We start from the raw sequence: 17765 nt of genomic DNA, 5'->3' as shown, positions 1-17765 counted from the left end.
GCACACACGGTCGATTTTTAGTCGGCCGATAGTTTAGTCGATGGACATAAATGTATTAAGTTTAATGTATGTGCACACACAACACAATTGAAGATCAACTCGATTTTTTAATCAAAAGGAGTCAATGTGCACTTATGATTAAAAAGTTGTGCAACTATCGTACAACTGCGATAATGCCACAGCTTCATATTGAAGCGCACACACAGTCGATAGTTTAGTTGAGGTCTTTAGGAATATAGGTTACGCGCGCAACTTCAGTGAGAGTTGAAGTGTCTTCTCTAGTATAACATAAATCAATTACTACTTTAGTTTCTCTCAATTATTTTATGATAAGTGAATTTATATCAAAAATTAAGTTAAATTATTTTCCGTTTTACTATCGCAGTTAATTATATACTACACTAAATACAGTGTGTTAATTTGTTAATTAATTATCGTACGCGACGTCATCATTGTAAGTATGCAACCAATATCACAGTGCAATACGCTTCATACGCAAATCGAGTATTGTAATACCAATATTGTGATATTGGTTGCATACGTCATCATTGTAAGTATGCAACCAATATCACAGTGCAATACGCATAATACGCAAATTGCGTATTGCAATACCAATATTGTGATATTGGTCGTATACTTGCAATGATGACGTCGGGTACGATAATTAATTAACACACTGTATATTAAAGTAAACATTACATTGTTTTAAAAATTTGAATTATTTCCCGGTATTATTCAATATAATATAAATACAAGTTGTTTCGAAATCGATATGTGTGTGCATACAACATGATTTATGAACAACTAAACAGTTTAGTCGGTTATAAATTGATAATGCATCGGGATTTCAAACCAATCCAACTAAACTGTTTCGTCGATGAATAATCAACCGTGTGTGCCTACCCTTATGCATCGCTAAAGAGCGGATGTGTTTTGCGATAGTGCGTCAAGTGTTTTATTTTATGCTTTATAAATTGTTTATAGATGATATAAATAATGTAAAATAGTGTGAACAGTACAATATTTTTGATATTGACAATATAAACATATTAATAATATAAATCATACACGCGATTTATAACAATAAATAACAATTCAGCAATTCGTAATTGCTGTTATTACGAAGTAAGTAAATCGGAATGTGCGTAATGCGCAATAATGTGTGTGAAATAAAAACAAACAATTAAGTGGGTCGATAACGTGGAAATTCTCCCTGTTAAATTCTCTAAAAAAAGAAAGAACACATCCGCCGAACTTAAAAAAGAAATCGAACAAATAAAGGAGCAACGCACTAAAGATGAAGTTACTCTTCAGAAACAAATAGATGACCTGAGGGGCATTATAGAAGGTCTAAACACCCAACAAAATCTTAACCCTCCAGTAACAACGAAAGTGGTGTATTACACAAACAAAGACAAGTTAGCTTTGGAGACTGACTGGATAATAAAACAAGCTAAAAGAAACAAAAAATGTAAAACTGAAACCTCGCCATCTAAACTGTCTTCGGAAATTGTAAGCGAACACAGGGGCGGCGCTACCGGGGGGTGCAAGGGGTGCACTACACCCGGGCGCCGCCTAAAAAGGGGCGTCGGCGTCTTTTTAATAAGATGTCCATCGTTAAGAAACTATACCGAAATATTTAACTAGATGGCTAAAAATCATTTTTTGTTCTTTCGTTGCACTGAGCAAACCTGAAAAGAAACCCGTACAATCTGGCGTAAAAAACAAAACAAAGGTACTACTACACCCACCAACATTAATTTACAATGTCAAACAATATGATAACATTTATAAATTATTTAAATGCGTAATTAAAGATGGATTTTTAACACATGCGCTAAACAACGGCACAGTAAAACTGAATATTAATTCGGAAAAAAAGTACAGAGAAGCATCAACGATGCTTACTGAAAAGAATTTGTCCTGGTCCACTTATGAAAATAAGCCAACCAGAAATCTGAAAGTGATCACTAAAAAGATGCGTAAAAGCTGTGATGTTAATGATATCAAAGATGATCTATTGGAGCGTAAGTATAACATTTGTGAAGTAACCCAAATGTTAAAATACGAAACAAAAGAGCCTCTTCCTTTATACATCTAGGATTTTGCACCGTGAGAAGATGTAAAAAGAATCCATGAAATAACAAACATATTAGGAATGCGTGTCAAAATCAAAGAGTACAGAAAGCCAAAACAAATGCCCCAGTGCAAAAGGTGTCAAGGTTGGAGCCACACCAAAGCTTACTGCCACAAAAATCCGAGATGTGTTAAATGTGCTGGTGAACACTGGGCCAGCGAATGCACTAAAACCAAAGAAATCCCGGCTAAATGTTTCAACTGTGGAGAAAATCATCCAGCGAACTACCGAGGATGCATTGTGACAGTAAATTAGATCTAATACTAGAAAAAATACTTCAACAAGAAGAAACAATAAAAACATTATATGCATGTCTAGATTTCATTGAAAGCAACTTAAGCCAAGGAGCGATTCAAATAAAAATCTAAATGTCTAAAAAGCAGCAACTAAAAATAATGCTGTGGAATTCCAATGATCTTCGACACCATCAAAATACACTACCAATAACACTTAAAGGGAACAATATTGATATTATATGTCTTAGAGAATTGCATATAAACATCAACCATTACAATATTTGTCACACAATTCACCCTATTAATGCGGCTCGAGGTGGAAGTGCAATTATTATTAAAAGGAATGTTGACCACTATTTGAACAATACAATTAGTACTGAACACCAAACTACAGTGGTGAAAGTTCAAACTGCTAATGGCTTAATATCTGTAGGAGCGACTTACATACCACCGAGACATAATATCAAAAGAGAAGATTATCAAGAAATTCTACTATATCTTGACAACAAATTTATACTTGGAGAAGACTTTAATGCAAAACATATGCCTTGGGGTTCTCGCTTGACAAATACAAAAGGAAGAGAGCTGATCCATGCAATAGAGGCCCTAAATTGTGCGGTGCTCTCCACTGGGAAGCCAACAGCCTTACTGGCCAACAGATAGAAGTAAAATTCCGGACCTGCTTGATTTTTTTATTACGAAAAATATATCGCTTAACTTAATAAACATAGAAGAAGAGTTAGGGCTGGACTAAGATCACTCACCAGTAATTATTACTCTAAATAACAAAGTATGTAACAAAGAACCCTTTTTATTACTAACTAATAAACTCACTAATTGGAATCTATTTCAACAAACATTAGATAATAAAATTCATCTTAATGCTCTTATGAAACGAAGACATAGACAATGAAGTAGAAAAGTTCTTAAAAGATATACAAAACGCAGCCTGGGCCTCAACACCAATTTTAACACCACAACCTAAATGTAATATTTATGCTAAATTCATTAGAGACAAAATTGCAGAAAAACGGAAAGCAAGAAAGAAATGGCAAACCAATAGAATTCCTAGTGATAAAACTAAATTAAATAAAATATCAGCCGAATTAAGAGCATTAACAGACAGCCACAAAGATAATAATATTCAAAAATACTTAAAAGACCTTACTGACGATGCCAGTACTGATTATTCTCTGTGGAAGGCAAAAAGAAAGCTTAAAGTTCCAAAAACACATACACCTCCAATTCGAAATAATAATGGAAAGTGGGCTAAAAGCAATCAAGAAACAGTTAATTTGTTTGCTGAACATCTGAAAGAAACTTTTACATCAGACAGTCCAACAACTATGCTAAATAGTGTCCTTAGCGTAATTCAAAGTGATCAGCAGAGTAATATACCATGTGTAAGAATGAAAGAACTGTATTATGAAATACAAAAACTAAATATAAAGAAATCAGTAGGCTATGACCTAATTAATGGAGAAACACTGAAACATCTACCAAAACGGGCGATTACAAAACTATTACACATAATTAATGCTGCTTTTAAACAGAAATACTTCCCAAGCATATGGAAAGTTGCTGAAATAATAATGATACCAAAACCTGGTAAACTCCCCACAGATGTTACATCATATAAGCCAATCTCATTATTACCCTTACTATCAAAACTACTTGAAAAATTACTATTAAAAAGACTAAAACCTGTCATAGAAGAAAAAGCCCTAATACCAACACATCAATTTTTCTTTTTATATTTATTAATTTCATAAGCCTCTAAAAGGTCTAATTTAAAACCTTTGCTGCATTTGTGTAGAAGTTTAACGTTACTATATTCTATATTGCGACCTGATTCGTTTCTGTGTTTATAAATGTTAGAATTACTTTTATTTTTATGTTCTGTTATTCTACATTCCAACTTTCGGCCAGTTTCTCCTATGTAAATGTTATCGCAATTAAAACAATTAATCAAATAAACATCACTTTCATTATTTATGTTATAACTGTTGAGATGGTAATTAGATAGTAATTTATTTAGAGTAGTGTGATTGGAAAATGCTAGATTAATGTTATATTTCAAAAATATTTTTTTAGCTGCAGCTGTAATAGAGTTAAAGGGTATAGGTTTATGAATATTGGAATTTTGAATCTTAGAAAACAAAGGATCTTGTTTTAATTTAACTTTATGTATTATTTTATTAATTATATTTGTGGGAAATTTGTTATTTTTCGCCAATTCAAATATGTAATTAAGTTCAGAGATCTTATTTTCTTGTGAAAGAGGGTAGTTAAAAATTCTTTCAATGAAAAATCGGAAGCTAGACAATTTTTGTGATATGGGATGATTCGAGTCGTATGGGATTATTGTGGCTATAGAAGAATTTGCCTATAAATGTTAAAATTAATCTTATTTTCTATATTATTATTAAGTGTTAGATCTAAAAAATTTAAAACGTGATTATTTTCTATTTCGATGGTAAACTGTAATTTATTATGTAGTTGGTTTAGGTATTTATGAAATTCGTCCAAGGTGCTAAGATTTCCTTCCCATATACCAAAGATATCATCCACATATCTAAATATTTAGTGGTAGTGCAATTTTTTTTCACTATCACTAAAGATTTAGTGGTAATGTAATTTTTTTTTCACTAGCTATATATTCAGTGATAATGAAATTCGTGTTTTAACTACCACTGAAGAAGTAGTGGTAGTGAAACACTTATTGCATTTATTTTTTAGTGCATTATGCCCAACCCTGCACCACAGTCAGTGGCGCTGACTTTTTAATATTTAAGGGGGGCAGAACTTTTTCAAATGGTGCACCTTTTTACAATACAATTGTATTATACAATACAATTCTACATTTTTACAATTTTCCGGGGGGGCTCAAGCCCCGTGGCGCCGACTTCGGGGGGCTCAAGCCCCGCAGCCCCCCCGTAGTCGGCGCCACTGACCACAGTCACCCGACCTCAACCCCATAGAGCACGTATGGGAGCTTCTTGACCGCAAAATTCGGAAACTAGATATTAAAAATAAAAACGACTTAAAAGCTGCACTATTACGGGAATAGCAGAGTATTTCACCAGAAATTGCAGCTAATTTAGTTAGTTGATTCTAGATTACGATTAGCAGCAGTTCTTGCTGCCAAGGGAGAACCTACTAAACATTAATTAGTATGTAAATTTTGAGTTGTTTTGATTGTGAATGTACGAGTAAACTACTGTAGGTAGACTTTTTTGAGTTATAAATAAGATTATGTTTTGTGTTTTTCATTGTAAATAATAAGTTATAAATTTTTATGTAAAATATTATAATAATATACACTTCTACCGGTGTAAAGACAGCAGTAAAAGATAGCAGTAAAAATTTCCGATGATACCCGAACGCCCATAGACGTCCGTAATACCGGACACACGGGGGCTCAATTTTTTCGAACAAAAAAACATTACATTATCAACTTAAGAAATTAATTACAGTATATTAAAAGTAATTAATATATTTATCACTAATATCAAGGTACAATCAGCAATTTTAATTAAAATAACTGGCTCCAGATCCCTTATTGGTTCGAAGATCCGCACCAAACTTTATATACGCCTTCTAGACATGATAAGAAATATATTTATCGAAAGAAATTCCACTTGCAAAGGGTCCGCGGGGGTGAACTACCCCGCAGTAGATTATAATTTGCTCTACCACCCTTATTCGGTCAAAGATCCGAACCAAACTTTACACAAGTGATTTAGACTACATTAGAATCAAATATCCGTTAACAATTTCCACTTGCATAGGGACCGCGGGGGTGAACTACCCACCAGTAGATTTTAATTACCCCTACCGCCCTTATTCGGTCGAAGATCCGAACTAAACTTTACACAAATCTTTTAAACTACATTAGAATCAAATATCCGTTAACAATTTCCACTTGCATAGGAACCGCGGGGGTGAACTGCCCACCAGTAAAGATCCGAACCAAACTTTACACAAGTGATCTAGACTACCTTAGAATCAAATATCCGTTAACAATTTCCACTTGCATAGGGACCGCGGGGGTGAACTACCCACTAGTAGATTTTAATTACCCCTACCGCCCTTATTCGGGCGAAGATCCGAACCAAACTTTACACAAGTGATCTAGACTACCTTAGAATCAAATATCCGTTAACAATTTCCACTTGCATAGGGACCGCGGGGGTGAACTACCCACCAGTAGATTTTAATTACCCGTACCGCCCTTATTCGGTCGAAGATCCGAACCAAACTTTACACAAATCTTCTAAACTACATTAGAATCAAATATCCGTTAACAATTTCCACTTGCATAGGGACCGCGGGGGTGAACTACCCACCAGTAGATTTTAATTACCCCTACCGCCCTTATTCGGTCGAAGATCCGAACCAAACTTTACACAAATCTTCTAAACTACATTAGAATCAAATATCCGTTAACAATTTCCACTTGCATAGGGACCGCGGGGGTGAACTACCCACTAGTAGATTTTAATTACCCCTACCGCCCTTATTCGGGCGAAGATCCGAACCAAACTTTACACAAGTGATCTAGACTACCTTAGAATCAAATATCCGTTAACAATTTCCACTTGCATAGGGACCGCGGGGGTGAACTACCCACCAGTAGATTTTAATTACCCGTACCGCCCTTATTCGGTCGAAGATCCGAACCAAACTTTACACAAATCTTCTAAACTACATTAGAATCAAATATCCGTTAACAATTTCCACTTGCATAGGGACCGCGGGGGTGAACTACCCACCAGTAGATTTTAATTACCCCTACCGCCCTTATTCGGTCGAAGATCCGAACCAAACTTTACACAAATCTTCTAAACTACATTAGAATCAAATATCCGTTAACAATTTCCACTTGCATAGGGACCGCGGGGGTGAACTACCCACTAGTAGATTTTAATTACCCCTACCGCCCTTATTCGGGCGAAGATCCGAACCAAACTTTACACAAGTGATCTAGACTACATTAGAATCAAATATCCGTTAACAATTTTAAGACATTCTAAAATAATTAAAAAAAAAAATTTAATATTATTATGAGTCATCTGAATTATTGGGATCATTACATTTGAGATAAACTTGTTTTCTAATCAGATGCTTTTAAAAAATAATAATGTGATGTTCACTCATCACATTTTTTTGTTGTATAATTATTTTTAGCCCTACCTCATAATTGGCATCGTTCTCTGATTTTTCTTGAATCTTCTTGGATCTGTTTACTGCGATGTCGATGGAGTGTCTATATCTGTTGGTTCTTGGAGCTTTCCCTTTTGGGTTTTAACTACCCTGTTGGTTCAGGGTAGTTATTTGATTTCTTTCAATCAAAAATCCGTTCATCTTCAATACCAAATTTTTTTGAAAATCTTTTCTAAATTGCGGCTTTACTTTTGTTTTGTCGCTGAAACTGTACAAAATGTGGGCATTTATTCCTGCCATATTTATTGTTGAAAAAAACGAGGATTCAAATTCGAATTTATTTAGTATAAATGTTAACAATATTTATATAAATACGTCAGCAGTCTTAACTTTAGTACTTAACAAAAAAATCATCGAACATCCCGTTGTTTACAGAACAAAAACATTAACATTAACCACCAAAGTCACGCAAGTGTATGGTGTCGCACAAATAGTCAGAGTACGAATAGTAGGTCTTCCGAATTAAAAAAGTTTTAATTTTATTCTTGAACAGTTCAGGAGGTAACCGAGCAATGTCGTTCGGTATTTTGTTATAGAATTTTACTCAAAGAAATTTAAAATGGCACTGACTTCGACCTAGTCTACAAAAGGTCGGTCTCAGTTGGGTACCGTTTCTAGTCCGATATTTATGTAAAGTGTCATGACTAATAAAGTCGTCGAGATTTCGCCTTACAAATATTACACATTCCAAAATGTACAATGACGGAAAGGTCAGTATATTATGGTTTGTAAAGGACCTACGGCAATCATCCATGTATGTTAGCGAGTTTATTATGTCACGAACCTCAACAAATGTTGCTTGATCAATGGAAAACCCACAATCAGCAACATTAATTTTTTGCAAAAGGCAATCAAACTTATTATTTATGTTGGACTTTTTTAAGCCACTTAGTAGTTCAAGAGGTACCTTAATAAAGTAATCATTAACATCATTTGGATCGAATTTGGCTTTAATTTTGTCTATTTTGTTGGCGCGTTTTTTATTAATTATTTCCCATATAATTTTACCCGAAAGGATAAAGTCGACCTAATGGTTTTTCTAGTTACTATATAGTTTTGACACATTTGACCATTTGTGTCAACGTCCCCCTTCGTATTGGTAATTAAAATTTACCGGTGGGTAGTTTACCCCCGCGGTCCCTATGCAAGTGAAAATTGTTAACGGATATTTGATTCTAACGTAGTCTAGAAGATTTGTGTAAAGTTTAGTTCGGATCTTCGACCGAATAAGGGCGGTAGGGGTAATTAAAATCTACTGGTGGGTAGTTCACCCCCGCGGTCCCTATGCAAGTGGAAATTGTTAACGGATATTTGATTCTAATGTAGTTTAGAAGATTTGTGTAAAGTTTGGTTCGGATCTTCGACCGAATAAGGGCGGTAGGGGTAATTAAAATCTACTGGTGGGTAGTTCACCCCCGCGGTCCGTATGCAAGCGGAAATTGTTAACGGATATTTGATTCTAATGTAGTCTAGATCACTTGTGTAAAGTTTGGTTCGGATCTTTGACCGAATAAGGGCGGTAGAGCAAATTATAATCTACTGCGGGGTAGTTCACCCCCGCGGACCCTTTGCAAGTGGAATTTCTTTCGATAAATATATTTCTTATCATGTCTAGAAGGCGTATATAAAGTTTGGTGCGGATCTTCGAACCAATAAGGGAGCTGGAGCCAGTTATTTTAATTAAAATTGCTGATTGTACCTTGATATTAGTGATAAATATATTAATTACTTTTAATATACTGTAATTAACTTCTTAAGTTGATAATGTAATGTTTTTTTGTTCGAAAAAATTGAGCCCCCGTGTGTCCGGTATTACGGACGTCTATGGGCGTTCGGGTATCATCAGAAATTTTTACTGCTATCTTTTACTGCTGTCTTCACACCGGTTACACTTCTAATATCCCTCCTGAATATTGAATTACATTTCAGGAGATATTTTGATTTTCTGGGGTGTATGTAGGGTATCTAGACTTTATTGTACCACTGTATGGCAATAGTACTTGGAGCAATACTATAGTATATTATTCAACAAGCGTATAATGGCGGCTGTTACCCACGAAGATGAAGTTGCAACACGAGCGAGCGAGTGTTGTAATCTGAGTGGGTAACATCCATTATACGCAAGTTGAATACTATACTTTATCTACAACTATTTAATTTTGAAAAAAAAATCAAAAAAACGAAAAAAAAATAAACTTGATAGACATTTCAGACATAACCTCAATATAAGAAAGCTGTCATTTCTGTTAATATTTTATTTTTTGATTAGTAGGCAGTGTCAGAACTGTGGAATAATGGCCTCATTATTCAACACTTTGTCTGTCATGGGTAATGAGTGTCATTACCCGTCAAAAATCAAATGTATAACGAATAGATAATTCAATAGTTGTAGATAAAGGTTCATTAAGGACTAGGGTTGCCACCTGGCCGGATTTCCACCGGCTTAGCCGGTTTTCTGTTACTCAGGCCGGGTGCCGGTCAACATGTTAAAAAGGCCGGTTCTTATCATATTAACAGATACGTTCGATATCACAGATGGGAAAACTTAAAAATGCTCAAATAACAGGCCATCTATTGTTGGGTTACCCACTTAGCGGTATTAATTTTAATTTCAATACTTTACTACAAGATGGCAGCTTGTTTCGGTACGTAAAAATTGTGTCCTATTTTTCTGGGGAATCCCAGTGGGGATTTACTTACACAGTTTGATGTACGCGTTTTGTGTTAGCTTAACAATTAGTTAATCTATTATATTTGCGGTTGCGTGCGATACGTGATAGTACCTCTGGTATAAAAAGTTTTTGAAGTCCGTAAAAATGAGTGATGGTAGTAAAGATAAAGACGACATTCCAAACACACCACCTAAAAAGAAAATTAGGTTACGAAACTGCCAATTCAATAAAGATTGGTTCAACGACCCCAACTTCAAAAAGTGGTTGGCAAGTGATAACAATAGTAACATGGCGAAATGTACCCTGTGTAAAATAACGTTTAGCGTAAAGTATGACGGAATTAAAGCCGTAAAGTCCCATGGTGCTACAACAAAACATTTAAATTTAGAAAAAAGCAGTATGATGGGCAGTATTACAAAATTTTTTGCCTCTAAAGAATTAAAAGATTCGGATTCCGTAGCTATAGCCGAATTATCGAAAACTTATCATACTGTTAAACATGGCCTTAGTTATCTATCATCTGATTGTGGTAAATAAAATTTAATTTGCTGAAATAATGCTGAAATGCTGAAATAATGTCTTTTTTTGTGTGTAATGTATATTTTATTACTGTTATTTCACTTTAGGTAACAAACTTGACGGACATATTTACCGAGATTCAGCAATAGCTACTAAAATACATTTAGGGCGAACAAAACTGGAAGCAATTACGCGCAATGTTTTAGCGCCTTATTCGTTGGAAGTTATAATTCGGAAGTTAAAAGAAGAAAATCTTCCATTTTCAATAGCTACGGACGCTTCCAACAAAGGCAGTAGGAAATTTTTTCCTTTGGTGATACGTTTTTTTGACCCCAACGAAGGCGTTCGAGACTGCTTACTTGATTTTTATGAAGAAGCAGACGAAACTTCTGAATCAATAAAAAATACAATATTAAATGCACTGCAACTTGATATTGCTAATGTAACCGCATTTGGAGCAGATAATGCGTCCGTGAATTACGGAAAACATTGTTCAGTATACCAAAAACTTACAGAAATTAAACCAAACATTCTCAAAGCTAATTGTAACTGTCACATAGTTCACAATGCAGCGAAACATTGTCTTAAATTATTGAGTTTCGATGTGGAATGTTTGGTAATAAAGGTGTTTAATACTTTTAGTTGTAGCGCAAAAAATGTGGAAAATCTCAAAGAGTGCTCCCAATTTGTTCAAGAAGAATACCATCAAGTGTTGAGACATATACCAGTGCGATGGTTAAGCCTTTATGCGGCTGTTAACCGTTTATTACTAAATTGGAACGCTATAAAAACTTATTTTTTGCAACAAGGAAATGAAAATTGTGACCGTGTTATATGGAAATTTATAGGAGATCAAGAAGATCAACTCTCAGAACACCCAACTTTTGCTGAATGTTATATTTATTTTGTTCATCATATTCTGTTCACATTTCAATCGACAATTAAAATGCTGGAAACATCTAATTTAGTTATTACGGATTTATACGATATTATGTCCGATTTAAGAAGCAAGTTAAAAAGGCGCAGGGAAGATTTATTTTTTGGATTCAAAACCAACCAAGCACTAGCGAAGCTTTCAGAAAACCTTCGATTACAATTTCAAACTGAAGCCGTTCAGGTCTACAATAGAGCACAAGAATATTTAGAAAAATGGTTCGATTTTGAAAACAATGTCTTTTTATTGTTTAGATCATTCAATTTGAGAGGGCACTTTCCAGAATTAAATGAAATAATTTTAATTGCATCGCGTATTGGTATTGAATTTCAAGACACCGATGGTGATAATCTTTATGAAGAACTATGTTTCCTACAAAAAGTAGCTCCATCTTTTATGGATGAAGATATATCTGTCGCCGACAAGTGGTGTAAATTTTTCAAGAAAGTAGAATCGCCAATTTTAAGAAGAATTATTTGTGTCATTTTATCTATACCCTGTAGCAATGCTTATGTAGAAAGAGTATTCAGTATGATGAACCAACTGTGGAATGATGACAGAAATAGATTATCTGTTGAAATGGTAAAATCAGAACTGTGCATTCGTTCGAACATTCAGCTTTCTTGTTCGGAATTTTATTCATTAATAAGGGACAAAAAAGACCTTATTAAAGCAACAAAATCAAATTCGAAATACCATTTTAAATACATATATGTTTTATTGCATTTATTGGCATAAAATAAATATTATCTAGAAATATTAACATCCCATTGTAATTATTTTTACAACGTAGTTTTTTTTTTAAGTTGCGTAATTTTTTAATTTTGGTGGTGATAATTTGCATTTAAATTTAAAAAACAAAAATTCTGAGGCATGCAAAACGTTAAATGCCCGGTTTTCCGTTGTCAAAAAGGTGGCAACCCTATTAAGGACCTACATTTACCCTAAACTTTTGGAGGGTTAAGTTACAATAGATCTTATATTTTTTATTTATACAGATTTATAAACTTACAATAGATCTTATAGTATGGCAATAATAATAATAATAATCAGTTGTTAAAGTAGTAATCACTTAACCTCACTTTTTTTTCTTAAAATTTGTTTTAATTAATTTTAAGCATTAATCATTACAAAATGAAGGAAAAAGGAATTGGAAATTATGTTTTAAACCCATTAAATCGCAACACCTCAATCTAAATCATTTACTAATAAATTTTTTAACTTAAATATAATTTAAAAAATTAAAATTACACTTACATCCAATGATAATTACTTCTGTATTAAATTATTTTCAACATCAGTTAATGCCCATTGATGATCGACAATCTCTAAAGCTTCCCATTCGGCTTTAAAAGCCACCTTGGGATCCGGAGGCATCGCCATAGCAGCTCCAGACATTTGATCTTGCATTTGCTTACTCTGATCAGCAGCGTTATTTTCACCCAACACCAAAGCATAAATACTCCTCAACCCAAATACATTCAAAAAGTACCAAGACGCCGAAGAAACCCATGAAGCATCCAAATGATTCAACTCAATACCTCTTTGAAGCATAGGCTTAAATCTTAACGTTAAAGGAAACGGTACTTTGGTGGTGATAAATCCCGAAAACATCCAATTAATCCATCCTCCAATTATAATCATGGGTAAAACGTTCGTTATGTTTCCTTTAAGCATATCGGTCATCATACTCGGATCCGTCATCATATTAGGGGCTTGGCTTTCTCGTTTTTGAGTCAAATAACCGCTATCTTGATTGTTGAAGACTTGCCGCCGCATATTGAAAGCCGATCGAGGGATGAAACGGGCGTTTTCGCGTAAAATACGCGAACGAAGTAAGATTTGGCTATCTTGAAGTTGTTGCATTTCAACCTTTTTTTGAGACGATAAAAGTATCGAGATGTAGTGGCGCAAAATACCCACAAGGAATGTTATAACGACGATTGGGAGAAAAACCCATCCTCTTATGTTAGAATCGACGATTAAATCACTCATTTTTACTCTTAAAGTGATTAAGTGATTTTTGTTCTAAGTTTTTTAGGTTAAGTTTGGTTGCGTTCAGTAATTTGACGGTTTATTAACGAAATAAAATTAAATTTAAAAAAATTTATTTATTTATATTTTTATTATGGTGAATTGAATTATTAAAAGAATTAAAAGAAATAAATAAATAATAATAAATAGTGTTTTAGGGTACGTTCTAAATATGGATTAATTTCAACGATCTGGCAACGTCGCTCGCTTCGCTTCTCTTTAAATAACATTTAGCTTTTTCTTTAAATAACATTAAAATAAATTAATGAAAAACTTTAGCATTTCATTTTACCGTTAGAGAATATTTTTTCTTGAAATTATATTACCATTGTTTTTCATTAACTGGCCCGTTTGAATTGGTAGTTTCCTAATTAAAGAGAACTTAATTAATTAATTAATTGACTAAAAGAACTCATTTAATGAGAATCAGATAGTATTAAATTTTAACAAAATATTCTTGAATGAGATGATTCCTTTAAGTGATCCACAAGAATACTTGCTATAATGTACAGTGTGTTAATTAATTATCGTACCCGACAAAGTATGCAACCAATATCACAGATTGGTATTGCAACGCAACGAAAGTTCCTAAAAACGATAGCGACAATTCATTAACTTTAAAAGCCGTTTAAAATATATTTAGATATATTTTAATAATCACAAGAAATGAAACGTCATTACAATCCCGAGCTATTAGCAATAGTGGAAATCTTTCGGTTTTTACAACGTAAACAGAACGATTGAGAGAGTGTCTAGAATTATTTAGTGTCATTATAACGTTTGGCAATCACATGCAAATTTGGCGACTACCTAAACAAAATTGAGCCATTTACTGGAAGTTAAAGATGTCACCATTGAAAGGGCACTGGAAATATCTATCAGCATGCAAACTTCGGCAAGAGATGCTGCTCAATTACAAAGAAGCAGCGTTCCATTTACAACTGCAACTGTTAATAGTGTAAAAACATCAAAAGGAAGTATCCTTTTGAGTATCCTATACCAAAAGAAAGCTTAAATGATACCATTTTTACAAAATTAATGCAAGATTTATTCTTGGGTACACATGTAAATAAAGAAGATCGTTTTACAACATGTTGACAATGGTCCCACATTTACATCATGCCAATTCAAAAATTTCTTGAAAGAAAATGAATTGTACCACCATATCATCCAGCCACGAACGAACGATATGTACAATCGTTCAAAAAAGCATTAAAGACTTTGGGAACAAATTAGTCTAACGTTAACAAGAATTTATCAAAATTTTTATTAGACTACAGGATTACACCACACATAATTGCAGGATTAAGCTCAGCTTATTTAATGTTCAACAGAGAAATTTTCACACGATTAGACTTAATGCTACCAGAATGCAAGGACAAGTTTTTAAATGATTTAAGTATCACTTTTAGAAATTTTGAGGAGGGAGAAAAAGTTGCGGTTCGTGATTATTTAAGCACAGACAAATGGTAATTTGGAAAAGTTCACCAGGAATTACGAAAATTAACGTATTTGATACAACTAAATGACGAACGAATATGGAAGCGACACAGAGACCAAATTAGAACCGTAGGTCAAAATACACCACTAGTATTCAATCATCCTACTCCTAGTAGTACTCCGTTACCGACAGAGAGTTCTGTTACTCTCAATCAAGTTACTTCATCAAGTACCTCAAGTCCAGAATTTGCGGCATGATGTTAAGTTCGGTTCAGTTGAAGTACCTTCTTCAACAGACTTACCCAGCTTAGGTGCATTCCAGTTTTACGAAGATTACAAAGGTCACGTAAGGTTATCCAACTCACTATGAACGCTGTTGTTATGAACGTATCCTCCCGCAAAGGCCTTCCTGTGACGTCATTGGAAGAATTGACATTTCTATGTTTTTATTTATACAGTGAATTTCACTTAAGATGCAATATACAAAAATATATCTGTTCATATCAGTATAAATTGACATTACAGTAAAATCTTGATATAACGAATCAATACGAGGAACGCAGTATCCGTTATAGCTGTCACAAACTAGCTCTCGAGAACTTCTCGTTTCCCGTAGTGGGTTTCCTAGCTAGGTCCACGGAGCGGCTCGCGTACCCAACTGTCCACGCACTACCGTTTTCTTGATAGCTAGCAATGACTGAGTTAGGGTTTGGCACACTGCATTCGTTCACTTGAAAGCAAACGGCAGTAATTTGAAATTAAGAATAAAAATAGATTGAAAGAAAACGAAATTTCACTGCTAAAGAATAAGTTTGCTTTATTTTTGAACAAGAACGTATTATATTATATATAAAAAAAAACAACTGACAAAGGTTTTAAAAAGTAAAAATTACATGACATAAGCTATTCAACAACATCATTACGAAATTTGCCGAGGTGGTTAGCAGGTTCAATGAGAAATCGGAAGTTTAAGATTTTAATAACGCTTACCCGTTTGTTAAAGTAAAATATTCATCGAAGAAAGAGAATCCAATTCAACGAATTTTATAACTAAATTGCTATAAGTTCAAATCGCACGACTCGAATTTAAAAACACAACAAAAACTTTAATTTCCCGGTTTCGCCCGATGCTTTTCTGTTCCAATCCCGTAACCGACTCCCCGATTTTTTCTTCATTTCTCCCCTGCTCCATCTACTCTAACTGCCACCTCGGCACATTCCTGCCAGAACCGCCTACGTAGTATTTAGTCTGGACCCTCGGTTCTCAAGACGCAACTTCGTAATTAAATTACAAAGTTCTGCCTGTATTGCGTTTTATTATTTTTTTTTAATCGCTTTCGAATCCCAAAATGCGGTTTGTTACATCCCTCCCACCTTTTTAAAAGAAGGCTCCCCTAAGAGCCTTATTTATGATACCAAAATGAACAATACAAACCGCATTCTAGTATTTCCGATATCTACTTGAAATCTTAAGAATCAACAATCTCAATCGTTACAAAAAGTCTACATCTAAACACTTCTCAGTAACATAGAGTCCAATTTTCACATAATTTTAATTACGAAAACACATTTTTAATGATATTCTTTTGAAACAAAAAGTCAATTTTTTTTTTTTTTTTTTTTTCATATGCATTTTAGTCACTTTCTTAAGAGTCTTTCACCGATTTTAAACTTAATTTATTAAAAATTATTTTAAAAGTTGTAACATAGTCCTTCACACCAAAACGTTTAAGAACTACCACGCACGCACAGTCAAGTAGTCGAAGTAGAGAAGCTGTCATCACATCTCGGGGCGACCTGACGGGTGCTACTACATTTGTTCGGTGGAAAATAAACATGTTCTCAGCTGGCTCCATTTATGTGTCGACGATAAGACATTGTTGATTTATTTAGAATGTTTTTTTTTTTTTTTTTTTTTTTATTTAATGATTATTTACAAATGATAGGAATCGTATATTTCAGGATTTTTTTGAATGAAGGACAATTTCGGAGTAAGTATTCTTGGTTTAATAGGATCTGTAACAGACGAAGTTTTCTGAATCTTGGTTACCATTTATTTCCGCATCCAACTTGGAGAGGTCGGTACCTCAGAATATATATTTGAAACCATCACTTCAGGGCTTGTGGAATTGGTTGCCTCAGGAACTATGTTAGTCGGAGTTTCTGGCGAAGCAAGATCCTCACCCCTTCTCTGATTAAAAAGCCACATCGTAAAATTTTTCCACAACTGGCCAAGATGACGATACCTCATCCCAAGGTTTTAAATATTGCGTAGCCATTCAATATCACGCTAGCGAGTCCCTTTACGAAACACAATAAAACAATCACTCGTGCGATAACGTGCTCTTAACAAATTTACGCAACTCTTCCGCATGAAATAGTTGAATCCAGTCCTTATTTTTCTGTCTTCTTTCCCTGGATTTTTCTAATAATGACATTGTTTATAGCTGATCGTTCCAAGCCGACTTGTACTAGTTCTTGTGCTTGTCTGACGTCTTCGTTGTTATAAATTTCGGCCACTCCCAAATTCATAATGGTACTAAATTTTGATTTCTGAATCTTCATAA

General features: G+C 34.1%; 1 protein-coding gene across 1 annotated transcript; it reads right to left on the bottom strand.

The window, feature by feature from the left end:
- Positions 1-12912: 12912 nt before the first annotated feature.
- LOC111422342 (ER membrane protein complex subunit 3) lies at positions 12913-13782 on the bottom strand. Its single transcript, XM_023055548.2, has one exon. It carries the CDS (start codon positions 13717-13719, stop codon positions 12994-12996), a length of 726 nt encoding a protein of 241 aa, XP_022911316.1. The 5' UTR covers positions 13720-13782; the 3' UTR covers positions 12913-12993.
- Positions 13783-17765: the final 3983 nt, after the last annotated feature.

This window comes from Onthophagus taurus, chromosome 3 (genome assembly GCF_036711975.1).
Source record: "Onthophagus taurus isolate NC chromosome 3, IU_Otau_3.0, whole genome shotgun sequence".
NCBI lineage: Eukaryota > Metazoa > Arthropoda > Insecta > Coleoptera > Scarabaeidae > Onthophagus > Onthophagus taurus.
This window is presented reverse-complemented; position numbering and strand designations above follow the sequence as displayed.

Coding starts and splice junctions, on each gene's coding strand:
- LOC111422342 (XM_023055548.2), bottom strand. CDS start 13,719: ATGAGTGATTTAATCGTCGATTCTAACATAAGAGGATGGGTTTTTCTC.